The sequence below is a fragment of the Dermacentor albipictus genome, chromosome 1 (genome assembly GCF_038994185.2).
Source record: "Dermacentor albipictus isolate Rhodes 1998 colony chromosome 1, USDA_Dalb.pri_finalv2, whole genome shotgun sequence".
Classification (NCBI taxonomy): Eukaryota; Metazoa; Arthropoda; class Arachnida; order Ixodida; family Ixodidae; genus Dermacentor; species Dermacentor albipictus.
In genome coordinates, this window is record NC_091821.1 from 427,169,463 (window position 1) to 427,196,635 (window position 27,173).

The 27,173-nt window shown below is 47.1% G+C and overlaps 1 protein-coding gene and 1 long non-coding RNA gene across 3 annotated transcripts in view; one reads left to right on the forward strand and one right to left on the reverse strand.

The window, feature by feature from the left end:
- The window catches only part of LOC135897330 (calcitonin gene-related peptide type 1 receptor-like), a 188,669-nt gene that overhangs the window by 143,518 nt on the left and 17,978 nt on the right, over nucleotides 1-27,173 (forward strand). For both annotated transcript variants that reach the window (XM_065425952.1, XM_065425945.1), the window contains one exon: nucleotides 14,270-14,325. In XM_065425952.1, the coding sequence (XP_065282024.1) occupies nucleotides 14,293-14,325 (33 nt within the window). In that variant the 5' untranslated portion in view covers nucleotides 14,270-14,292. The remainder of the gene's footprint in view (nucleotides 1-14,269; nucleotides 14,326-27,173) is intronic.
- LOC135897344 (uncharacterized) overlaps nucleotides 1-27,173 on the reverse strand; it is a 65,413-nt gene that overhangs the window by 20,738 nt on the left and 17,502 nt on the right. The gene's annotated exons all lie outside the window — the stretch shown is intronic.

Consider the following 27,173-nt stretch of genomic DNA (forward strand, 5'->3'; position numbering starts at 1 on the left):
TTTTCAACGACAGTTGGAAGCTCCCAATCAGGATTTGGCAATATCTGTTGTATGCACTCTAACCCATTTTTCTTTTTCTTTAAGTTTCCTTGCCATGATCAGGGTCCCCTGTGAGTGATTGACCTAGGTATAAACGTACTTCTGTACAGACTCTAGATGCTGACGGGCGATCCTGAATTCTTGTTCTCTTGCCAGGCTATTGAACATTCCGTTAGTCTTCTGTATATTAATCTTCAACCCCACTCTTACACTTTCTCGATTGTTGTCCTCAATAATTTGTTGTAACTCGCCCCCAGTGTTGCTGAACAGGACAATGTCACGTTCCCCATTATGCTTGTCTGCAATTGGCCGCGCCTACGAAATATATTACGCGTTTAGTAGTTGAAGCACGCGCACAGGAATTTGTCGCGGGGCTTTAATTAATAGATCTGTGAGACCCAAGCGACGAAGGAAAGGAGCGCACGCATACAGGAAGTTGTCGGTTGTAGTCTGGCGCGCGTCTCTTTAGCAATAAGTCACCGAAAGGGCCCAGTGCGTTTAGCAGAGAGGCCCTACACGCCACTTTCTCGCATTACCATGCCGCATCACTTCTCTGAAGCTCTGTCGAACAACAAAAAAAGTTGCATATATATATATATATATATATATATATATATATATATATATATATATATATATATATATATTGCTCCGGGTTCATGGCCCTGATCGTCTGTCGACGAACACGCGGATACGTGGACACGTGTCCACATATTGCAATGTGTTACGTTACCCGTTACGTACGTAGCACGTTGTGTAACACGTAATTGCCCGCAGCTCGTAACACGTGGACGCTTTTGGCACCGCGTTCAGTATGAGCTGAAGGTGGTCAGCTGTCACGCTCTCCGGGTGTGCTGGTAGAGCTAACGTGCGACACGCTCGAAGTAATTGTGGATAGGTTTCCGCAGTGCCATCAGTGTACACAGGTGCTATCTATGGCCTGGTTTCTCCTTAGGGTACGATGTAACAGGTTTCGCGAATATCCGCAAGCGTTAGTACAATAGCCGTGCCAAGGAGCAGCAGGGCGACAGGACGAAGCGCTCCGTGTCTTATAAGCGCGGGAAGTGGTGTTCCTTATATGGTCAGCGCATTGTAGCTTCGCTAAACACGCACACCCCATCAGTGTAAAACAGACACAGGAATATGCAGGTGATGATGTGCATCGCCGGAACGCTCGAAACGTCTTCACTACTTAATTGGGCGCGTCGTATATGTTAGCATCGCTGATCGACTCGGACAGCATACCGCAAGCGACCGCGTGACGGAATACTTACTGAACGTGAGAATACTTCCACAGTTCTGTCTGTTCTTTTCGCTGATCCCCTTAGCTTCCTTCTCCAAGTATAGGTGAGAGAAACCGACGCACATCCGGTTAACCTTTATGCATTTTTTTCGTTTCGTTCTCTCGACGTAAATTGTGCTGGCGTTCGTCGAGGTGTTGCTGAAAGACGCACGATAATTACCTTCATCGTGGCCGCTATTACGGTCACTTACGGACATGTGTGTACGTACCCCACATTCTGAGCCGGACAGAAGCATAGCAGCGTACGTGCGCAAACATATTTGTGGCCCTCAAAGTCATCGGGATGACGTCTCATCGTCACCATCAACGTTAGCATCACCACAGGTACATGACAGAACAAAAGCCGCTACCATAAATCTTCGCTTACCCATATCTTACATGAATCGGCGGTCTCCAATTCGTCAACTTCCTTCTCGTCACACCACATAATTATTCGCATCCCTCGGTGGTGTATCCCTGACATAGATATCCCTGTAGACTACGCCAGTGGCGGTTATCTGTGTTCCGCACTGCATGACTTCCCAAATCTTCTCTTTTCCTTTGAGCTCAAGTTACATACGAGCTACATGCGGCTATTCCGCACCGCAGTCTACAGGTCTCATAACGTTACACTAGCACACTTTGCCGTTCCATCCCTCGTTACACAGCCCTTTCTTCCTTTTAAAATTTCCTTGTTATCCCTGTGGTTGTTCTTTCCTCATACATTATTGCTGTAAGAATACACCGCTTCTATGTGCTTCTTTTCAAGGATTACGGCAAGGGGCCGTCCGTGAATTTAGTATGTCTGCGATATGTGCTTTAACCCATTTCGGACAACAGTTTCCACCTGTTAAAGCTACACTGAAAAGAAACCTCAAATCATTTTAGACTGACAAAAATGATATTTTTGAAAATTTTATTTCCGCTATTTTACCGTTCGTAGATTCATTAGTAGAAGAGAAAATAAAGACAAAAATGTTTATTTTTGTGTTTCTAATTTCGCACCGTAACCTAAGAACTGTTACTGTGGCGCGACGTCGGACATTTCAAGGTATATTTTGTATTTGGGCCACGTTGACTCAGTGAAATTTTCCGAAACTGGCCATGCTCAATATTTGACTCCTTAAAACACAATGCAGTCCAATTTTACCGGTAAACAAGCGCTTACGTCAGACGCCGTCGTATATCGTCAAAGATGCGTGACGTCGGGCCGAGCTGGTACGGGAACTTCAAGGGAAAAAAATCGCCGTTTAGCACCGTCACAGTTTTACGTTTGTCCAATAATGCTCGTGGTGGAGCGAGGACGCGCAGTAACTGCCAGTATTATGGACAGCGGCGAGAAAACTGGTCAAAAGTTGCATCGAAATGCCACTTGCGCAACAATGTCCGAACGCGAGAAACTACAGCAGACCGTGCTGTGGACGGCGAAGGTTGCGTCGAAATTGAGTCAAAAGTCACGTATACGAGAACCCCATTACTACAGCATAATTGAAATAACAATCGTGATCAGACGAAACATCACCTCTATTTATTATCGCGCAACACGGTGTATATTCTTGTGCAACAAGGGCCACTCGCAATCAGTGGAGGCTCGCATGTTCGTGCCTTCATTCGGCAGGCTGAGCACGTGGCCGCAAGCGCCGCTGCTGAGAAATCATCTGTCGCCTCCTCCTCCTATGTGGTGCGCGAGTGCTGTATCTGGGCTCGCTCCTTCGGTGCATGGAACTAAACGAAAATGCCCGGTACTCCGGTCTTTCATGACGCAGAAAACATACGCGTACCATGAATTGAAGCAGCATATCTATTAGCCTTCCCAAAAATGTGTGCCACAAATGTGAATCTTTTTTACCTCTTGACTCAATGTCGACCTAAAGTAATTTGAACTAAGCCCCCTTCTTTTATACTGTGAATTCCTCTTATCAGAAGCAGTTTCACCGCTAATACATGGTGTGACGCGCCCTCCTTTGTACGTTTTTTTTTTTTGCAGAAAAACACATGACGCTGATTCTTTGACCTTAAAGTGACAAAGCACTTAGAAAAAAAAAAGCTACGAAAATTGTCAGAATTGTCTACCAATGCGTCAGCATTGTATGGCTCGGCTGTGACTTCGTTCTTGCTTAGTTTTGCTTACTCGCTTTTCCCTAGCTTATACGCGTCTACCCATGACCTTTTTGGCGGCAAAGAATGCTTAGGCTTTAGCGGACAGTTGTGAGGCTTTCTCGCCGCATCCGGCCCCTTCATTGCAATCGTACCGATTGCGCCGGAACGCCGGGAACGAGCGCGCCCCGACGGAGCGAAGTGGCCGAAAGGAAGCACCAGCTGCCACAGCAGTGCGTGAGGTGCTGTGTGAGGGGAGAGTGGATCGTCGCGACGCCAACGAGGCGGCTCACATGAATGCTCGAGGTTTCTCCAGCCGAGCAAGTGAGCCGGTCGTTCCAGGGAGGTTCACGAGAGATGAACTGGTATCCTTTCACTACATTACAAACCATTAAAAACTGGAACGGAGGTTCTTTCCGCCCCCAGACAAGGAGTTAACTGAGGCACATGAATGCATATGGATCGAGAAGGTTGCAAGCAAGACCTTTTACGAATCCATACGTGTTGAGCAAAATGTACCAGGACGAGATTAAGCCGGAATGCAGATGGTGCCTGGAACTGGCAACCTATGGCCACATCATATATGAATGCTGCATAGCGTCCCCACCGGCGGATATCATGCATGATCCTTCTCTAGAGCAGTGGGAGGCCGTATTGGCCAGCTCAGACCCGGTCGTACAGAGCAGCGTCGGAGAGTGGGCCACCCAGGTCGCCGTCAACCATGGGTTGATGGCCATTTAACAAGGAATCATCCGGATATGCTTTTTGACGAAATGAAGTTTTCTCCATCCATCCATGTCACCCTCGTTGCCGCTGTCACAAGCCTGTATTATGGGCGTGTTCCTAGTCCACGCAGCTCTCGCTTGCGTCTTGGTAAGGCCCAATAAAGAAGCGACAAGCGTCTTGACGCGCTCGCTTCTCCGCGAGGTGTTCATAAGTCGAAGAACTCTCAGTAGCGTTCAATTGGACATTTGGCCACCCAATATTCTCAAGTTGGCCCAGCCCCAAATTAAAGTGGGTCCACTCCCAAATTTCTAGTTGGATCAACCCCACATTTCAGTTGTGCCAACTCCAAATGTCAGTTGTGCCAGCTTCCGCCCCCAAATTTCAGTTGGCCCACCCCCAAATTTAGGTGGGCCCACCCCCATATTTCGACTTGAACTACCCCCCCCCCCCACATTTGAGTTGGCCTGCCCCCAAATTTAAGTTGACCCACCCTGAAATCTCAAGTTGACCCATGTCCCCCAAATTTAAACTTGAAACTTCACTTGAAACTTGAAATTAAACTGGAAATTTCAGTGTGGCCCACACCCAAATTCAAGTTGGGCCACACCGAAATTCCAAGTTGGCCCACCTCCAAATTTAATCTTGCCAATTTAAAGTTTGCCTACCTTGAAATTTTAACTTGGCTCACCCCAAATTTCAAGTTGCACCACCCCGAATTTCAAGTTGGTGCACTAGTAAATTTCTTCTTGGCCCACCCCAAAATTTCAAGTTGGCCAACAACCAAATTTCAGTTGGTACTCCCCGAAAGTTCAGTTGGGTTCAGTTCAGTTGGCGGAACCTTCAGTTGGCCCACCCCTAACAAGTTCCCGATGCATTTTCTAAGAAGCCCTATTTAGCAGTATGGATATTCTCTCTTTATTTTTATTTTTTGCTTTAAATTGGTCCTTGTCGCTTAGCAACTAACAGTCATGTACATTTACACTATCATAACGATTCAATGTCTTTGCAAATTACGCATCTTTGTGCAGGTACAAGGCATTACACTTTTCGCGTGACAGGGCTGGGGAGCTCGCCAAAGAATGCTTACTCATTGAAACAATGCACATCCAACCCACATATCGGAATCTGAAAAGCGAAACATGCGTGAAGCAATTAACTAAACATCATGCAATTCATTACATTCTACGCAGCGTTCTGCAACATAGCGATCACCTGCCTGCATGTAATGACGGCAAGACGCGGAGACCCCCACCACGTGACCCACATGAGCGCGCACTACGCTGTTTAGGGGATTCGCCACACTTTCTATGATGCTGGATCAGTGATGGCGTGCCAACTAGTGCAGACCGATCCTGGATATAATGCAAATGTAAACTGAATTTTTGTCAGCGGACGACCGAGCGCCAAAGCAGATTCGCTGAACCCCTGTACATAGATAGGCATAGATAGAACCCCAGTGAAAGTAGGCGTAGATTGGTTTGCGCTTCATTACAGGAAATGTGCTCTTCATCACTTATGCTCGTTGCAATGAAGATATTTAAGTATGATTAGTTTCATCATAGAGTACTTCCATAGAAAAACAAGGACAGCCAGCAGGACACCTGCAAGGGTAGCATAGATGGTAGTGCGGTTAGTTGTGGGAGTTGTTCGGCACGAAACCCAGTGAGGACCCGCAGCCACGGTCAAAGAAAGAGCATGAGGGTGCGCAAAGAACGGCTTCAGTAATTGCGTATCTGCTCAAATTGCACCCCTGCCAACTATAAAATTGCTTTCGCCAGCAATAAAATTATAACAAGGCACCACTGTGTTTCATCAATTAGGGGTTGTGGAAGGACTTCTGAACTGTTGAAGCCCGTAATCGAGTCGGGGTATTGTCCCTTCCACAAGGGGCATGTGCCGAAAAGGGGCGAGAGCTTAGTCACGTGTCGAGTGGACGCCCTTTCGCTAGATGTTCCCTACTCCAAAGGCCTTTGAAGTGCCCTGTCAGGTGCATTCGTATAGTCAAAATATTCGGTCTGCAGCCAATGGCGTGCCAAGTTTTATATAGCCATGGCGGTTATCCCCTTTCAATTTAAAGTGACACTAAAAGACAAACACTTAAGACAAATCAGTTAAAATTTATAAGGTGCTCCTCAAGAACTCCATTTCTTGTCCATTACGCAGTAACGGGTTATTACGAGAAAAATAGAACGTAAATAAAGTGTAGATTTTACCACTTTGCCCCGAAGCCCATCAGCACGTCAATGTGACGTACTGACCTTCAAAGTATAGTTTTCTTTTTTTGCATTGAGGCCATTGGGGGCACTGTAAACTACCGGAAACATGCTAAGTTCAGTCTCTGGCTATATTATACTACCATGTAATGAATCAATACAGATGGAAATTTCACTAGGAACGAGAAGACGCTGTGCCGAAATACATGACTCCACGGCGAGTGGGGGAGGGAACTTCAAGGCGATGTCGCCACCAGTATATGGTCTTTACGTCTTTTCTGGCTTACCAAGCTTCTTGACGCGCCAGGGCTGGCCCTTTCTTTTTTAATGCGTGAGCATTTCTATGGTTACCCAACGAGAAGACTGTACGTGCGTCCGTTCGTCTCTCCTTCGCCTGTGGCGCCCGATAGAGCCAGCCAGCCGTAAAGACGACGATGATAAACACGCGAGCAGTGGCACGAGAGCGTCTCTGTGACCACGTGACATGTGTAATCAGGCACGCGCTAGGCACACCTTTAGTAAGCCAGAACTGTAGAGCAGCCGTGGCTTCGGATCGGAACGTTATCAGCGCACCTGGCTCCGCCAGCTGCAGCAGTTTGCTTGCCTGATCAGTTCACGTTGCGCCACCTTCCACAGCAGTTCGTATCGCCGCAGCGCTGCCCCATTTACCGCAATGTCTTTAAGACGACCGCAGCCACTGAGCAGTGCTAGGATTACCAGCAGTGTCGACTGTGAGCACTCAACACCACGTCGTTACTACGAAATGCTTATGCATCATTCACATAACCCCCTGGAGATATATTTTGGTTTTGTAGAAGGGCAAGTACTAACACAGCTCAAGTAATCACTTAAATATAGAATTTCTTCGTGTACTAGCTCCAGATGCTCAAGATCCAAACACATTGTTCAGCATCGGCGCACCGCGAAGCATTACGAGGGCATGAAGCCACATCTGATCTATGAATGTGCGATTTCTACACGTTGGCAGCCAGAGTATAAGCCGCAAGGATGTATACACATTGTGGGCCACTGTTACATACAGTTGCAGCTATAGAGGCTGGCTTCACGTTTTTTTTTTCTTGCGAACACTGCTTCGTGATTAGCGAATGTGGTTGCGTCACCAGTTAGCATCACTTTCGAAAGTTTGGACGCAAAATACGAAAAAGAAGAATATGCGCTGCAAAAGACGTTGAAGCGGTTTTTGATGCCTAGAAGGAAAAGAAACCGCCTAAATTTTGCCAGATCTGCAACGCGGGCTTCTTTATCTGTCTCTCTCTCCTCATTGCTTCGTACAGACTTGCCGCATTCCTTTTAATGAAAGGACACCCCCTATTCTTGGTGTGCATGTCAGATATATATGTTTCTATGTCACGTTGCGCAATATGGTATACGTGGCATCAATAACACCAACTTGGGTATTTTGCGGCGCCTCGTGTTGCAAGCTCTTTCGTGCAATATTTATTATACCTGCAGCGCGCACTTATCTCGCCGCACAACCTTCTCCTCCCTAACCAACACTCAGCGGTCCATTAAATTCAGCATGACAGCAGTTTCTCACGCCTCCTCTGTAGCTAGCGGAAGTAGTTTTCATCTAGTGAGGTGCGAAGCACTCGCTTGGTATGCCTTGCGATCAACAATTCAACGCAGTGGACACCTCCGAGAAAGAAGGCGTGCTCCGGATTGGTTGATACTGCGCCTCTCGCTTTCCGATAGAACGTTTTCTTCATTATGGAAAATACTGTTAGTAGGATTTATCCGTACTATTCGGTTGCCCTGTACACAAGATAACCGACTTCCCGCTCCCGGCAACGCTGAAGCCTGAGGATCACTTACTAATAGCGAGAATGCCGTGAGGAACAAAATGTGCAAAAAAACAAATAAAAAAGCAGGCGCCATTTCGAAAGCCCAAGCGTTATTTTCACTTCGATAACGACTTCCGCCATCATAGTGGGTAACTCGAGATGTCTGGAAAGTGCACTTTGCACAATCTTTCACGTGCTTTATTGACGATAAAAATTTGTTACTGCCACAAATGCGAGAATTAATTTTTTTTGCGGACATTCGACGCACGGTATGTCGTGATTTCTTTACGCATCACGCCATAATTGATTTCGTTGGCTGTCCACGAGTAGAGACTGTGGTAACAGAATATCGCGGACAATAGCGAACCTGCGATGTAACTTTTACAATAGCCTGATGTATGTGTAACCCATGTCCACTTGACACCGACGAAACTCCACACCTGCGCCGCTTCAGCTGCCCGACAGCGAGCAGCAGCGCTAATTGTATTCTGAGCGCGAATGAACCAAAAACTGGAAACTTTGAGTTTTGCTATAGGAGCACGTGAGGACGAAATCAAACTTGAAGGCCATGCTGTGTTCTTTAGAGCGTCTTTAAGTTGTGTGCCAACAGATAACATAGTGCTTCGGTTGAGTCAAGTTATTAAATATTGCTTTCTAAAAATATCGCAGCGCCTACTTCAGATAACACCTGTTTACAGTGAAGGTTTCGTAAGTTCTAGCTCTGTTACAGTGCAAAACATCGAAACTTATTATTCAATAGTTAGCTCCGCTGAAATTTATATGCAGAGCATTTGTGTTAACTTGCAGTAGGTTGTATTCCTCCTTCCTATATATATAAGAAAATTGGGTGCTAGGTGTCTTTGGATGGCCTGTACTAAAAGAATTAATATGCTGGCCAGATTAATTGAGCGTGTTTGTTCACGATTGTGCGGCACCTACAAATACGGGTTCCAAGAAATTACGCTACGTTTTCAGAACATGCGTGCAGATCGCGTGCCAGTCAAGAGCCTTTATCTCCCTCTCCTAAAGTATATAAACTTGAAGGCGAGCGTGGTAACTTCCATCGCTGTCATAACGTGGAGTGGTGCGTAAAGTTTGCCGCGTTTTTAGTTGTCATGCATTCCATGATCGTTTATCGACCTTCACTTTATGCATATTGGATTGGAACGTCTCCACATCTCCACGACAGTGGAGACATTCGTGTTTTTCACTTATTCATGAAATAGTGTTGCACGATGAGGACAACATAGCTGAAAAATGAAGGTGCTTAGAGGGAAGCGTTTTCAAGGGACACCTTTTTTTTTATGGATATCATGCAGCCATTTGCATCGCCCTTATTGTGCTTCATAACGCTGCAGAAAAAATCATGACGGGAATTCAAATTGATGTCTCAGAGAGACACAGTCACTAATATTCTGCCTTGCAAGAGCGCAAGTTTCAGAGCAAAAGTCTGCGAAACCCATAAAACGTTTGCGGATGAGAACCCCTCCTGAACTATATAGTCCAAGGTGTACGTGCACATCTCCGACAATTTTCACTCTTCATGCCAACCGGAGCATGGCTCTACACTGAGCGTCACCTTTTTCTTTGTCTAAGGCGATTAGCTCATACCTTGTCGGTGTAATATAAAGCTGCCGGTGACCCTTGACAAAGTTGAGATAGCTCTACCACCACCTCTAGCACGACCAACACCACCAACACCGACACAATCCCAACGGTACTAAAGGAACAAGTCTGACGGACACACCTATCCACTTGACTGACTGCTTTGGGCTATTTTTGGAACTCGATATCTCCAGCAAAACAACAAAAGTTCTGTGTCACAGTGACGCTGCACATTGTCCACGACCAGCGGTCTAGCAGATATTTCAGGGTGTTCTCTGTGCAATGGCAAAGAGCGGTATACCAGCTGCGGCGCGAAAACAAAAATATATGGGAAGCAACAGTGTAGCAAATTAAGAGATCACAAAACAGATGCTGTTGACAGTAAGGCGTATACGATGCTCCTACGAGTTCCACCCAAAACCGCCACGACGCAATGTATTCTTCGCCTTGAAGAATGAGCGAAGTACTGAGCTGCGACGTCGCTGAACAAAAGAAAATCGGTGAGCCCTCGAAAGAGACCAAGTCTTTCTTTTTCTGTGAGAGATGCCTCGCGGTGGCCCAGACATCTGTTTGACCATCTCAAGAAATAGAGAGATAAATTCGGTGGGGCACTCGGTAACCCTGACGGACGAAACAGACAAACATTTCTCAATTTAAAGGTTCCTTGCCGAAGAAAGCCCCCTGAAAAAGCTATTGCTTCTGAGTCTGTCGTTGAGAAGTTGCGATATTTTTGCGGATGTTTTTTTGACGCCTCGGTGTGTAAAAATTATCGCCTTCGAAAAACGACCACGTTAAAAAACGTATATAGATCCTCCAGTGAGTCGAATCTATAGCGCAGCTGCAGCGTCCAACACATTATCAGTCACCTCTGAAGGTGGATTAGTTTTCTGAACTATTGCTAGATTGTTGCTGTTCTGTAGTGAAGTGCAAGAATTACTGCCTTAAAATGATAGCCCCGGGAAACAAAGAAAGTATCGGAAGAAAGTTACAGTACCATCAGTGAGAACTACTTCCTAATGGAAGCACGCAATAAATGCTTTCCCGCAAGTTGCCTTCCTGCATGCAAAGCAGGCAAAAAAGCAACGCAGCAATTGCTTCACGGAAAGAGAGAGAGAAGCAGTTAAGGAAAAGTAGGGAGGCTAACCAACCTGATCCCGGTTGGCCACCCTGAGGTGGGGGTAGGGAGAAAGGGGAGCGATTGGTGAGAACGATAGAACTTACTTTCCGTGATCCATGACTTTGGTGAAGCAGCGCACTTGGAAAGAAAGACGTTCGCGCAAACATGAATGATGAGGGCATAGACAGGGGCGGTCGTATCAGCGCCTGTGTATGCCCTCATCCTTCAAGTTTCTGCAGACGTCTTCCTTTTTAATGTGGCAAGCGCGTGCTTCACCAAAATCAGAGAAAGATAAAAGTTCAATGTGTACGCAGGCAAGCAATCTGCCCCGTTTAGGAAAGGTTTTGGGCACCCTTCATACGTGCAATATTGAACGGAAGACTTGCTTTAACATGTCGCAAGAACTTGCGTTTTCTTTTTGTATATTTACACGGAAAGCGGCAAATGCGCCGGCACTTGTTCCAAAACACCATGCGGCGGTCATGTGACAGTGCACGCGCCGCAAGCCTGAGTTGTGCGTGTTGACAACCATCTGACAAGCACACGTTCAATGTTTAAGCTTCGTTCACGTTATTTGTCACAACATTATTCGTCGCTTAAGCTAGGGACGTGCTCAAAGTATCGCTTAGAAGTGCGGAGACGTGAGGTACTGTTGGTCCGCCATAAATAGAAGCGTCGATCTCTTTTCGCGACTTCTTGTGTGAAGTAAATCTGACAACAGCACCGACAGACGACACAAAAACTACGCGCAAACCGATTTAATAGCTACCGCTGTCAAACTGTGGTGTGGCATATTTCGATGCTCACCTGGTGGCTGGACTAACACACTATTTGAAATGGCGGCATCATTTATTCCGTGTATATAGTTGAGCGCGCTGTCGTGTACAATATCTAACAACCTCAATGGTATACGGCTGTATGCCATAGAATAAACCAACATCCCTAAAGGAGTAAAAACTTGTAGGGTGTATGGCGTGACTTGATACTGCATTTGTTCTGCTTAGGTGACACAGACAAGGGCTTTTTTAGCTACGCCGCTACGACGTGACTTCAACGCAGTTTCCTACCGGTGAGCAGTCTGCGGGCTATGAGTGAACTTTGCAAATAGAAGAGGCCCATTGTACCCTCGAAAGTTATGGATCGATAATACCGCTCCAGAGGGCTAGCAATTTCTCACTTGTTGGCCCCTTTCTCGTGAAGGATATAGACATCTGCTTCGACAGCAAAGTTCGGGCATTATCTCGGAGGTATCTCGGAGGCATTATCTCGGAAAACGTAGCCCAATATAAGAAGACTGAAAAACTTAGAGGACGGCAAAATGACGACTAGGAATCCGCGTGTTCACCTTTGGTGTCCGAGCTCTGGAGCCGTCGCGCCAGCGGAGGCGAAGGCAAACAATTTATATGGAACACGAAGCCATTGCGAATGAACGTGTCTGATGTAAATTTATAGCAACAAGGTAATAACGTAACAGCTGTAATGTAACCACCTCCCGGTCCAACTTGTTAGTACTAACATGTGTACCTCCGATGTGACCCGAGTTGAATTAACAGTTCTCGAAGGATTGGTACTTGGTCCACTTTTACGTTGAATATATGCAAATGAATTACCGAACGCCGTATCTTGACAACTTTATGTATCCAGAGACGACTGCCTTATGACCGTAGGCTGAGCTAAGAAACATCGATGACTGGTGTTACACTTGGAAGACGTAACTTAACGTGAACCAATGCAAAGCTATGCGGATCTCTCGCACGAACACAGCCTGTACAACCTATGTATTGAGTTATTTCTTACTGCAACATTGAACACTGTACAATTACCTTGATGGCCACATAGCTAACACCCTGTCCTGGAAACAAGCCATGCAACACAGACTGTATAAATCTAACCGTACTTTAGGGTAGTTAAAAAAGGCATTTTTACTTCGCACCAGTTTTCCTAAGTGTACTGCTATACGTGACATACATCCATCCACAATTTGAATACGCTTAATCTATATGCGACCTAGATCAAACCACATTAAGAGACGCACTTGAAGCAGTTCAGAATCGCTCCACGTGCTTAATCGTGTTAAACTGCAGTAAAACCGCGAGTGTAACACAAATGACGGACTCTCTTGGTGTTGCTTTACTTTGCCTTCGCCAAAAGTAATCCCGCGTTTCTCATTTCCGCAAGATATACTTTAATAACAGCCCTTCGCTTCATATGTGCCATTTCTTTCAGCCCGACGAGACCACCAGCGTAAGGTCAAGCTACACCGATATAACGCCGTAATATGTTCACGTCACGCATGATTTCTGAGTGACGCACTTTTCTTCTCGCCAATAATCGCTGTGCAGCAACGCCGAAACGCTTGCATGTTTTCGCACACGCGCTTCCAATAAATCGGCGCCGGCACTCGCCTCGATAGGTGCGCGTCATTCATTGCAACAGAAGAGCGACCATCTTAACGCACATTCAACGCGTCTGAGCGAGTCTCCGTGCGCACCTAGCAAGCTATACCCTTGTGAAAACTTCCGCGAGCAATGAAGCATGACATTTCCCATTTTCCAAAAGACGGGCTAACAGCCTCATGTTCTGCGTCACGCCTCTCGATAGGCAATTGTTCAAGATCCCGCGACGAGTGGCATAAAAATTCGGATTGTCAAACGCTGTGACGCCATAAGATCGCTACTAGGTGCCGATTTCTCCCGACATGTTCGAAACTTCCATCGAAATAGTCCGTAGAAGTGGTCGCGAGAACGAAGTCGTTGATGGTTTCGTCCTACAACGGCAATATCGGCGTGGCTATGCTAAAAGTAACGGAACGCTGATGCGTTCAAAGTTACTGAAATCAATAAAAGAGCGTTTTTCTAGTCTCTCCAAGTCTATATAATAAAACTGCTGAATATCCAGAAGTTAAGGCGCCGGATTTGCAACCAAAGTCATCGGTAGTTTAAATTACTAACTTAAGCCTGCGAAGTATTGTGATATATCCACGACGCAAGCCTCGCTTAAGCGCTGGAGCTGCGCTAGAAAACGCCTTGTACTAAAGGTGCTGGGTTCATAGAATCATCTTTTTTATTATCATCACCCTAATCATCGCCTTCGTTGTGAACGCGCTAAAGCCTAACAATATAAAGCTTAGCAACGTGCCAAAATAAAGCTTGTCAATGTACTAAAATAAAGCTTACACTTGGGTTATGTTTTGTCGGTAGCACCGGTTGCATTAGACACGCGTCACACAACATCTTTGAGTGACGCATTTTTATTCTCGTTAGTGGTCTCCATAGGGCAATGCCGAAACACTATCGTGTCTTTTTTTTTTGTTGCGGTAGGATTTATCGCTGCACGAAACCTGTTATGTCGATTTTGGCTCACTTTTGCGGTGTTCTCGCTTTTACAGGTTCGTGAACGCAGTCCTTCGTAATGACCAGAGAGCGCCGGGCTTCTGCAACACTGGTAAGAAAAATATTGGGATAATTTTCTCCCTTTCTTCTGTTTTTTTTTTCTTATTCTACTCTTCAGCGGTCCGAAGGCCTTGTAAAGCTATGTCGAGCAGCACATTCAACAGCACTGCCCGTATAGATCGGCAGCGCTGATTAGGCAACTACTGCGATGTCTCGTTGTGATTACGCTGATGTTGCTTGCTCGCGAATTTTAGAGAGGGGCTTTCTAGCGAGCCCCAACGTTATATCACTGACCGTGTCTTGGCGCAGCTGCTGCTGCTGCTGCTGCTGCTGTGTGGTCGAATAGCTCATACGCAGGGCAACACCAGTATAACGACTCGGCTGAGATGTAGCCCCCATCTGTACTATACCCTTACGGATGTATCGGTGGCGGACACTTTTCTCTGCAGAGTCACGCATTGTTACAACAAACAGCACCTGAGTATTCTCCCTGCAACAAAGTGACTGCTTCAAGCGCAAATTTCCTTCATAAAAGCGAAGCTATCTGTGCCTTTTCTTTTTCTCCCTGTGGTTTGGTGCCCGCGCTTGGTCGAATTCTTGCCAAAATATGCGGGTCAGTCCTGATTGTAGTGCACTAGTGAACTAGGCCGATCCAGGAGGCAGTATACAATGCGTCGGGTCACGTAAATCACGTGGTTGCATGGTGGGAGGTTTCGGACTCTTTTTGCTTTGTGGCTTTGCTACTTTGCTTTGCTGGGTTCATAGCCCGCGAAACATTTTGCAGAAGTTGAACAGATTTAGAGCACCTAGTTACCCGCTTCATGAAAACGTCACTGCCCATAGGTTCTGAAACGTGTGTTAAACATCCCTTTATTTCTATTTTTATTTTTTTTTCTGCGGTGTGATCCACTGCTGCGGAAGTAATGCCCGCAGCTGTCTCTGCAGAAGCCGCCCTACGATTATGCGCACCTCGCGCTGCTGCATGTTTAGAGTCTAACTTTTCGCACTGATTTCTTAAAGTGAAAGCTTTACTACGCCTTTCTGTTGCTTCTTCGCGCACCGAGTAATAGATGTCAGACTCTGTAGTTTTGCCAGACGCGTAGCACCACCTGCCGGTGCGAAGAGGCAGTAATTGAGTAGGGCGAAGCCCGAATTCCTTGCTAAGTTGCCTATGCAGCTAGCGACTTCGAAACAACGATTTAACTAGATTTTGGTCCGTATTGCGAGTGTTTTGCGCATTTAACACCGAGACAGAGAGCTATGAATTTCTACGCTAGTCGGACGCGCCGCCGAACGGCCGTAAAGCGCTTGCTGGCTCACTCTTCAGACCAATGGCGGAAACGACGGCAACCGCGATAGCTCCGCGCGCTACGAAGAAACGCCGCAATCGACGCTACTGTTGTGTTGTTAATCGCCATGAACGTGAAGGACTGGATAACAACGTTCAGTTTTACCGATTTTCATCGCGATCGTATGAAGGGGAAAGGCGAGAGCGCGGGATACGGGCCGTTCAACCTGTTGGGTAATCGAATTACTTGCATTCCCCACAACACAGCGGCTCGCATGAGAAAGTGCGACAATTTTGTTCTGCTGTAATTGGGTTGCGCAGCCCTGAGAGAGGACCGTGGTAACCAAGCGAAAACTCAAGAATCTGCAGCAGCCACTTCGTTGGTAACAGAAAAAACTACGTTGCGAACCATCCTGCTTATGTGCCATGGATATTTCCACCTTTTAACAGACGTCCGCCTCCGCTTGACTCCACAAGTGGAACGGAGAGATTTCGCAGATCAGTTTAACAAAACATTTTGGTTCCTTTATGAATTCAAAATCCTGTTCTAGAGCATCGTTGTATTGCGAGATGAATTCTACTTTCGGTATTTTGTACGTCCTGCGGCGATACAACAAGCACGTTTCGCAATGTGCTGAGCCTGCTCGGCTTCATTTTTCAAATGTGAACAATAAAGTTGCTGTAGGAGCACTGGATGAGTAATTGCGAAGTAACGCACGTGGGTAAAGAAAAAAAATGTCGCGTTTATTTACATTTATTTGTGCGCACATGTTGTTCGAAGCGTCTGCGAAAAGTTCATAGTACTGAGCGATGCTGTAGATCCTGCTTAGGCACTGTAGGAAGCTTACTTTCGCTATGGTCGCACGCTCTTTGCTGCCTAGAAAAACGTTTTCTGTTTGCGGCCCTTAAAAAGGCTATGGAAGGATTTACCCTCTGTAAATCATTGCGAGAAAGAAATTACGATAAAATGCATAAAAATTTAGGAGATGCATAAGTCCTGTGTTCAGAACATTTTTAATGTGAACCAATTTGAAATGCTTAGATTTTTATACTGATATGCCTATAAACAAACCTGATGCTATCTGTACTTGTGAGTTGCAGCACGCCGAAATAACAGCTGAGACTTCTTTTATATTGTGCACGTACTTCACCCCACTGAGCTTCCTCCCTTTCCCAAGCGTGGATGGGCGGAAGAAGCTTCCGAGGTCCTTGATTTTTAGGATACCGTGCCTCAACACAACCGAAAGCGGAGGGTCAATTGCGGCCTATGCACCTTCGCTTGCGGACAGCTCCTTTTGCTCTACTCACTTCGCGCCAAGTCTGCGATGGGGGCGCTGGTGAAGGGTTTTTCCGCAGCGCCGCCTGGACAGAGTCTGAGGCCTCATTGAACGGAGGAGAAACCACGCGACAACCATGACGTCACTCAGCCGCAGCTGTGCCGGAGCCGCGCGCTCGCCCCAAGGCGGAACGTTAGACACTATCGTCTAGCACTACTGCAAACGTCCCCCTCAGAAGTTTCTGCAGGTTGCGCTTAGTCGCGCCCCTAGCTTGCACGGACTCTTCCTCACTAACAAGGAGCAAGACCATAATTTCTACCATGGTGTACGCAACGTTGACCGCGTGCAAGCCAACGAGTTTGAACGCCTCGAGAAGCATCCCCTAGACACTGTCTTTGACCGGTGCAGAACTTTTATCTCGGCCGAGGATAACCATTGCACCGTAGCTCTGTTGAACGTTGGCTCTATGCAGGCTCACGTTGAGGATATCTGCAAGGACCAGCTACCTATGCTGGCAGGTGTCCTGGTCCTTACCGAAACTAGACTACACTCGGGCACGTTCCTTCCCTTGCCAGGGTTTCAACAAGTCGCCGCGGTTCAATGCTCAGACCAAAGCCGGAACGCTGGTGTAGCCGTATATGCTAAACAAGGACTAAAGGCTGCTATTCACATACCTGACATCCCTTGCGAAAACGGTGAATTGTGCTGTATCCGTCTAGACCATGGTATAATCCTGCAAAGTGTTTACATTGCTCCCCATGCTATCCAGAGAAGGACTTGTGGATTGTAGGCAGTGCCATTCCCACTACTAACCTAACGGATGACCTACATCTAGTCGTGGGAGACCTTAACAAGACCTCTAGCAATGACCCAGTCTTCATGCGGGTCTATGCCGCAAAAGTTTATTCTGGATCGCACCCCCTTCCAGCCAGGTTCGACGATGCAGTAGAACTCGTGTATAGACCTCGTCTTTCAACGAGAAACGGCCACGACTAATCTGGGCGTAGCGCAAGTGGAAACCATGTCGAATTACTTCCCTGATCACATGACTAGTCTTCGCGCTATCCGAAAAATGCCACCTGAATAAACCAGTTTGTTTTCGATTATAGCATTTCTGTATAATCTTTGCCCAACCATTTAGAAAATTAAGCAAAAGATTAATTCGTGTAAACCTAAGTAGCCAAAGCGAAAGTTTTAAATATTAAGCCTAGTGAAGTTTGGCTAAACATTAGTCATTACCAAAGCAACAACCAAGTATACCTTTCGCTTTGCCTACTTAGGCTTACCCGCCGCGCTTGCTCAGTGGCTATGGTGTTAGGCTGCTGAGCACGAGGTCGCGGGATCGAATCCCGGCCACGGCGGCCGCATTTCAATGGGGGCGAAATGCGAAAACACCCGTGTACTTAGATTTAAGTGCACGTTAAACAACCCACGTAAACCCCACGTAAAACCCCACATATTATTATTACTTAGGCTCAGCCGAGTCAAACTTTAATTTTTTTTCTTGCGTGGAACGGGCCTCGAGTGCTCGGCTACCTAGTTCAAACTCTTAATCTAGAAACCTACAAGGAGAGATCGTGAAACCTTGCGGGAAGAGGAACGGGAATACTCTAAAATAGGCATTATATTGGCAGATCGTACTCCCGTACCGCACGAAGACAAAATTAGAATCCTGGGGTTACACCTGCAGGCAAATGGACATAACGGAGAGACGGTGCAAAGACTTCGTCGTTCGGTAGATGACACGATCCGACTCTTGCGTCGCATCACGAATAGACGCAATGGTATGCGTGAAGATTCCGCGATCCGTCTCGTGCAGGCGTACGCGATAAGCCGCATAACGTATGTTGTCCCCTACCAGAAGTGGATAGGGTGCGAAAAAAACAAGGTCGAATGCATGATACGAAAGGCTTTCAAGAGGGCGGTCGGCGTTCCTCTACACGCGAGCACCGACAAGTTCATAGAGCTCGGGCTTTACAACTCACTTGACAAGTTAATCGAGGCCCACGAGGTTGCGCAATACGAACGAGTGTCGAAGTCAAAGACAGGTCTATGCATCCTCGAGTCACTCGGCATCACGTACCACACTCAGCATGGAGAAAAGACGGCCGTTCCGGCCTCGGTCCGCGACCGCCTGATCATCCCACCGCTTCCCAAGAAGATGTACTCAACGCACCACGCTGGGAGACGCAACAGACGAGCAAGCGACCTTCAGAAGATGTTCGGTAACAGCAACGAGGCGGTGTACGTAGACGCTGCGCGATGTGCAGGGAGGAGAATCGCACACGCGATCGCGGTTGTAGACCACACGGGTAAGTACCTCGCGAGTGCCACGGTGACCACCGGACACACGGAGGCGGCCGAAGTCACGATAGCCCTAGCACTCGCTGCGGTGCCGAACGCTGCGATCGTGATCAGCGACTCGCAGATGGCAATCCGCGGCTTCGCGTGTGGTCGCGTCTCACGGGAAGCGGCCCGCATACTCCAAATTTGTGACGATGGCGACGCGTCATCGCCCTCGCAACCCCAAAATTCTACGGTCTTCCTCCTCTCGACCCCGGCACACACCGATATCCCGCTCGCGGGCAACGAAGCGGCCCACGCCACGGCTAGAGCTCTCGCACGCCGAGCAGCCGCAGATTATGTGGCCGCCGCCTCTGCCCCCGAGAGCGGGGCGTCGGATCTACCGGATCGGGACACTACGACACAACTGCAGCAACATGAATCACATGGGGTGTGGGGCGATCGCCTAACCACGTTAAGGGACCTCACCCAACACTACATGCAAACTCGAAAGACGCACATTCCCGCCACCACACGATAAATTAATCAGGAACGAGGCCGTAACTTCACGCTTGCTCCAGACACACACCTACTCTAGCCCCGCCATCTTCGCTGCTACCCGGGTTTATATCCAACAGGTGGGTGTAAAGCAACAGAGAGCAACGCTGCGGCACATGCTCTTGGAATGTGCCGGCAACAACCACCTGCGTTCGCGACGCATCCACAGCCGCGGCCGGGTATAGTACGGGAAGCCTCGAGCTCCCTTCTTCCCGACGATGCCCCGGCTGCGGGAGCCGCCGGGGACCTTCTCCATCGACGTCGCCACCGCAGGGAGGCGGCTTTCAGACCAGCTCTGGGCCATCCGGCAAGGCGAAGATGCCGCCCGAGTCCAAGGACGTCGAGCCGCCACCTGAGGCCACCACAACGAAAACTGCCGGACCATCTTTATTAAAGTTTCTTCTACTTCTTCTGGTACCCTCGATTTTAGTTTTCTCCATGTGGTCTATACATGAGTCTTTGAAGGTATTCAGATCTTGTGGCCGCTACAGCAAAGCACTATCCCGACCTGCTTGCTCAATTCTTTTCTTCCTTTTTTGCCTTAAAAGAAGTAGCCAAGTTATTTTAAAACTAACGACTATCAGGCCTCGTATCCATCAATCTTTTTTACATTGCAACGGTTCCCCGAGACTTGAGATATCGAACGGTGTCCTGTGTCCCGTGCATTGGGGGCACGTTCAAGATTTCCAGGTGGTAGAAATTTCCGTAGTCCCCCTCTATACGGCGTACCTCATTTATCATATCCTGGTTTTGGCGCCTAAAAACCCAAAATCTAATTCTTTTTTTTAGATCGGCGTGACAAACAGATTATCCCTACGATGATGGACAGTCGCAGGCAGCCCCTGCGCATCTTTTGCCATATTCGTGAAGCGTTCTTGCAACCTACGACGGTGGTCAACCCGTTCTTAGACATATCCAAGAAAAAAAAAAGCTTTTTATTTACTCACCTAGATCGTTAGAGAAAAGCACCCGCACAGCGGCCACGACGCATCGGTCAGGGTGCCCCGCTCAAACTTTTACGTCTTTATGGTTTCGAGCTGCCAAAATACTCATCCTCCTTTCGGCACTATGTGCACTAAAGCACAAAAAGCAACGCACCGACACCTTATCTATATTCTTGCCTTTCTTCGGGCACATCTTCAAAGAACGTCGCCGGGTGCTTCGATTTCGTTGAAAGTTCTCTTTGCCGCATTTTTTTGATCAGTGTCTTCATATTCGTTCGCTACCACCCCTTTTAGGCGTCTCTTTTCTTGGGGCACGATAAGTGTTCTCAGGGAAAAAGAGTGCATTTCTTTTTCTTTAGCTTTTTATCTGTGTTCTGCTTCCGCTTGTTGCGCTCAGCTCGCGAGTTGTTCCTGGTTTCGCCATCCACGACAACAGGGAAGCATTACGTCGATTGCCTGGATGCTGCTGCAGCCTTCACCCACTGCCTCGCCGCCTGTATATTGCCTCCCATAAACTCCTTCGCACAAACATATCTTCCGTCTTCTTTTTTTTTTTTTTTCATTAGGCTTTCACATGTGGTCCCGACGCACGTCTACTCAGTAAGCACCTTTTAAGACCATTTAAACTCTGTGGCTGCCTCAACGTTGCACTGCCCTTTCCGGATTTCGGAATGCACGCCTCACTGGCCACGTAGAGTGCGCGGGCTGCTTGCATCCTTAACAGTCTTTCGATTTACATTGAGAGAAAACAGTTTTTAAGGGTGAATAGTTCACGTGCTTGTGCTAAGTATACCCACTCGACGTCTTTGAGGCAGTAAGGCAGTATACGGAAACTTATTATACCTCTTTGTGGTAACTATTTCCCCTATTTTCGTTCAAAATCAATTTTCGTAGCACAATCGCGAATGCAGGCGGCCGCCAACAGCGAGGCCGATTTCGAGTTCGGGATAGCAATTTCGAGTTCGGCTGAACGGCAGGATAGCGGGAAGCACTAACAGCTCAAATAGGCAACGTCAACCTAGAATGCCACAAAACCCTCCGGCCCTAAACTTAAATTTACGGTCGGATAATCCCAATACTGCGCATCGTGCACGGTTAGCTTATGGTTTGTTCTCTTCTAAATTAGCTGTGATCGCGGGGACTGCTCCATCAAATTTGGCAGAGGACCTTTTAAAATACACACGAACAGCAGGCGTTAAATACAATCAGTAAACTTCTGAGCGCGAATTCTTGACGCCACGTTCGTTGACTCGATCAGTCACTAAGGGCCAAACAATGAAATCTTCCTTACCTCAGTAAGGAAGCCTTCATTGCGGTGAGGCTACCTTATGTAACTCTGAAAGCTTCCTTACTGAGGGGCCCTCGGTGAAGGCTTCCTTTGTGCTTCCTCAGCGTAAGGTAGCTACAAAGTTACCTTCATGAGTCCTTAAGCCGCTCCTGGCCCTGAACGAGCGCTTCACCTCACCGCTTAACCACGTGACCTTTGCCTGCGCATGCGCGGTGTCGCCCACCTGCGGAGAAGCGCGAGCACGGTGCGTCTTGCCAGGCATGTTGCAGTCACGCGTGGGGCATGAAAGCGCTGCTAGGCGCTGCTAAGCGTTGCACGACGCCGGCGTGCAAGCGTTGATGGAGCACATCAAGTTTTGCACTGTAATGCGCTACTTCTTTAAAAGTTTAGTAAACAAAACTAGAAGAAAGCGTCCATGCTTCTCTATATTAGCTCTTCAATTTAAAAATTTTGCGGCGATACAACATTTTTTATTGTATAATGGTGTTCGCGTAAAGCTTTTGAAAGATAATCTCGAACTCAGGTACGCGGCAACCGCTCCTAACGTGAGGACGGGTGAAGGGAGCTTTCAGAGTACGCTTGCTTCCTCCATCGGTCCTTCGCTGTAAGGAGGCCTCACGTAAGGTTAGGAAGAGCTCGAAGGAAAGGAACGTTTCATTGTTTGGGCCTAAATTTGTCGGCAAGCATGGTGAGCGCTGAAGGCGCTGTGACTTTGCTAGCGCTCAGTTCAAGTACCGTGCAATCGACCGGTCTCGTTCATGTGGCGTCTCAGCGGTTTTGGTTCTGGTGTGATTTCCTACGTTTTAGTGACTGATCTCGCAAACTTGTCTACATTCTGCACGACAGTAGCATTAGCCTAGTGCAGTTTCCTTGACGTTTCCGAATGGTGACAGGCTCTTACGTTGCGTCAGTTTCCTATCGCCAAGCATTTCCTGTCAGGCAGCATTAACGGCATCTACATCGTACGAAGGAATCTTTGAATCGTTCTGAAAGCTTTCTCAGATCATTGTTCCTTGCGATTCCAGTACGCTGTATGTAGCACCACTTTCACTGGGCACCACTGCGTCATAGTCTGCACTTGGTAGCACATTCATGAATAGACGGGAAGAACAGATGTCAAAGGAAAAAAAAATAATGACACAATGGGCCTTGGCGCAGTATCGTGAGCAGCGAGTAATTTTTTCGACTTTGGTACTTGCTTTAGTTTCCTCCGAGCCAAATTTTGCGTATTTCTGTAATTACCCCGTCGATTGGGCGCCTTCGTTCATTTATTTCAACCCCGTTGAAGCCCTCTGCTATTTTTTTCTATGATTTATTTTTACCTGTCATATTGCTACTGTGAGACGCAAAGCAGTAATGCATGTCACTCAGCCGACGTGACAGCGAGCATATCAATATTACTTCTATACTGGACGACAACTGGCTGCGACAGATCTTGCTTCAGGCACGGCTGGTGTAGAACATGTGCTTATGAAAGTGAACAATAAGGCACCGAGGAGCAGATGTCATAGTGACTCAAGCACAATGAACTATCCGAAGTAAAAAAAAAAGATGGTAGTGGCCTCAAATCTATGCATGTGGAGTCATGTTTATTATGACGATGTACGGTTACCTTTAGACGGGCCATATTGTGAAAGCTCGTTCGTATAACTCACCTTCAACTGACGCAATTCGCTCTGTAATGTCATTGGCCTTGAGGGTAAGTCAATGAATAAATAAATAAATAAATGAATAAACAAACAAATAAATAAATAAATAAATAGCGCCTGTAAACTCTACTTCCACCATTGCTTTTGTGGTTCAAGTATTTGAGTGCTACAGTTACTTCTCCAAAAATATTAACAAATTCTCTCCTCCGAGCTTCTCCTTCATGGAAATCACGGTACCTACATTGACAAATTAATCTTATTTAGTTCCATGTAGGGCATGTATAGGCAACAGGAGCACTAGCTTCTTTTAAGCGATAGCCACAGCCAGAATAACTCGAACAACTTAGCACAAATTGCTCGGAGTGCACTAGCGGCGAGAAAGAAAGAACACCACAAAGATTTCCACCGTCAGTTTGTCCATCCCATACAGCTGTCACGTGCGACGCGCAGATTTGGCACGAGCAGCACACTGACACTTGCAGTTCTATAGGCCTCGTAGTACATCCGTGAGGGAACCGCTCATACGTTTTCTAAATGCTCGGTGGTCATTAATTAAACGAGAAGAAAGGAAACCAAGAGGCCCGATTTTGGTTAGTGACAACCATATGAAGCCAACAGATAATGAAGCCAAGGAAATTATAGTGGAATGGATTGGTTTCTTCAAGTGACGTGTGGAAATGTCAGGCTGAAAGGAAACGAAAATGCCCTAAAAAAAAATCACCGTCCCTTCCAGTCCGTGAAGATGGTCGAACAGCGAATATCCGTTAGTTGCACCGAGTGTTACACCATGCAATTCAAACTTCGCAAGCAGTCTATATTGTGAATCTTTCATTTCACCATTATTTCACCTCATTTTCGCTTTTGTGTGCTTCGCTTGATGAGCGTGCTTCTGGAGCGCTGCCGCTTAAACTCGGCTACTCTGGCACGCTTCTCTGGACCACTACGACGACGAGCCCGTTCACGAGGCAACTCTCGCTGTCGCTCGCGGTAGGCAGCTTCTTCCTCAGGAGTACCCACTACTCGTAGTCTTCCCATAGTTGCAGCTGGAACAGATTACGCGGAACGAATAATTCAAAGATCCGTATATTTTGCGCAAGGCCCACTACTGGAGATGCCGGCGCTGCGATCGTTTCGACGATTGGCTGCATTGTCTTGATGATTGACGTCGCTGCCGGCACTTCTTGCTGCCGAAACAAATGCCGGCAGGCACACCCCTTTAGTTCTGCGTTTCGATCACTGGGCTCTGTTCGTTGATCGCAAACCGCCAGATTATCATTTGTTTCTTTGGCGGCATGGTGGAATCAATCGTCAATAAATTCGATGCCGGTCTGCTTCGATCGCCGAAAATGCACCGTGTGACAACCGTATAAGATTCCCTTATAAGATACCATTCTCACAGGGGGAAAGGGTTCACTCCAGCCACTTTCTCCCTGAGCTCTTCTTTTCCTCTCTCGTTAGGTCACGTGGCCCCTTTTTAGCGAAGTCCGACAACGACGGCACACGGTCCGCATAAAGAGCTTCGCTGTAAAGCAACTTGCCCCCGGTGGGAGCCGAACCCACAACATCCGCATTACGCGTGCATTGCACTACCAATTGTGCCATGGCGGCGGCTGGTCACACGTCGACATTCTTGGGTATTCGCGCATGCGTGCAATAACTATCTCAGGGTGTGTTAGCCAGCGCCACCCAAAGCCACGGCGGCAGATGTGAACGCTAACCATATGAATGGTGAGTGGGCTAGATGAATTCTCAAGATTGCATTCTGAAGAAGCATCGCGATAGCACAACAGTTGAAGTGTTGCCTCCACTTTGGACCCCATAACGCTAGGGGCGGAATCCTTACGCTTCCTATATACGAGTGCGAAAAGCTGAGAAATTCGTGTATAGAGTCTATCAACGAGGGGGAAAAAAGGAGAAAACGGCCGTGACACATCTGCCCAAATGGAATACTCCGACCAAAGAACGAAACATACTAACTGACGGATTGTGGCTCCTCGCTACAGCCTCACGAAAAACCAACAATTGCAAAAAAAAGAAAATACATAAACAGAAGGAAGTTGTTTCTATGGCACAGGTATCACATCTGCGTGGGAGGCTGTGGATGGTTCGCGAAGGTTCTGCCTGCGGGGAGTTGCATTCGGCTTACTATGGTGGCGATCTCTCTCTCTATCCATCTATCTCAGTTACATCCTAAAGCGATTGTCGACAACATTCCATCGGCCATCTGTCCTTTCTTGTTGCTAGTAACTTTCTTTTTTTGATGCTGCCGTATAGCAACGTGGGAGATGATGCCTCTACAAAACGTGGACTTTCGAGATTGAGTTTTCTTGCCAGGAAAATGCTCGCGCAGTGCTATTTCAAGGTGCGTCTTTCTCACGTGCCGCAAGGTACCGAGATGCGCGATAAAAATGGAGGTGATGCTGAAAAGAAGCTGCTCGTAATGCGCTCTCCACTCCTCACTTTCTATATTTATTTATTTTATGGGTCAAGAAAAACGGCTTTCTATTCGATTGCTCAATCTCCCATCATTCTTCCATTCTCGCACTTTTTTTTTTGTTCAGGGTACTGCGCAACTCTGAACACTGAACCTTGTTCAGTGTTCGATGAGTTACAGGTGAACTCCACGTACACTGAACAAGGTTCAGTACACAGAAGTACACAGAAGGCCACTGGTTCAAATATTTCGCATTCGACCTTCACCGTTCACATCTAGTTTGATTTCCGTGCGGATTAAGCGGGTTCGGTAAAATCAATGTCTGATACACGACTTTCCTCTTCCTTCATTTCCTTGTCATGGCTACCTAAATGCAAACGCACGAGATTGGAGCCCGAGCTTGTTAGACATTTTAGATATCTTGTGACGCGCAAATAAGTTGTTTTTCAAAGATCGCAATATGTTCTGGGAGAATCTGCTGTTGCCGCTTTCGAACTAAAGAAGTAGCGTGAATTAAATCATTGAAATTTGTGCATGTTTTTTGTACGTGTCAACTTGTTTGCCCTTCTTGTGAAGTTTGCCATAAAAATAAAGGCAGACCAAAGGCCTTACCTTTTAATAGATTTATATACAGATATCATGATCCCGGCATTAGTCATATTTGCCAAATATTAGCTATGAGTTCGGCTTCGGATGGTAGTAAGACTGCGGAAATAGGGTGACGGGATAGACGCCTTTCGTAAAGGGTATTTTTTGGTTTACCCGCTGAATGTAACTGTGCAGCACATGGAGCGGTTACGTAATAAATTCGTCGCGTTGTACGAGTACGTTTAACTGCTTCTTCCGTTTCTGTTGTAAATTTGCTAATCTTCGACGCGTCGCTGAATGTGGTTTCACTGCGGACACACGGAACTTACAGGCCGGCTGGCTAAATTTCATTGACTACGGTGCATGACACGGTGTATCAAATAACAAGACAAATGACTTTCATCGACGCAGCAATGCGCACGCATTCACTTGAACCCTGATTGGGTGAATGTGTAAAGGATTGAAATCCGCTGCCCAAACATTCATGATAATGACTCTAAGTTGAATGCCACCGACGTTTCAGCGTGCTTTCGATTGGAGACTGAGCAAACCGAATGTTCGCGAGAAATAATTTAACTGTTTATCACACGT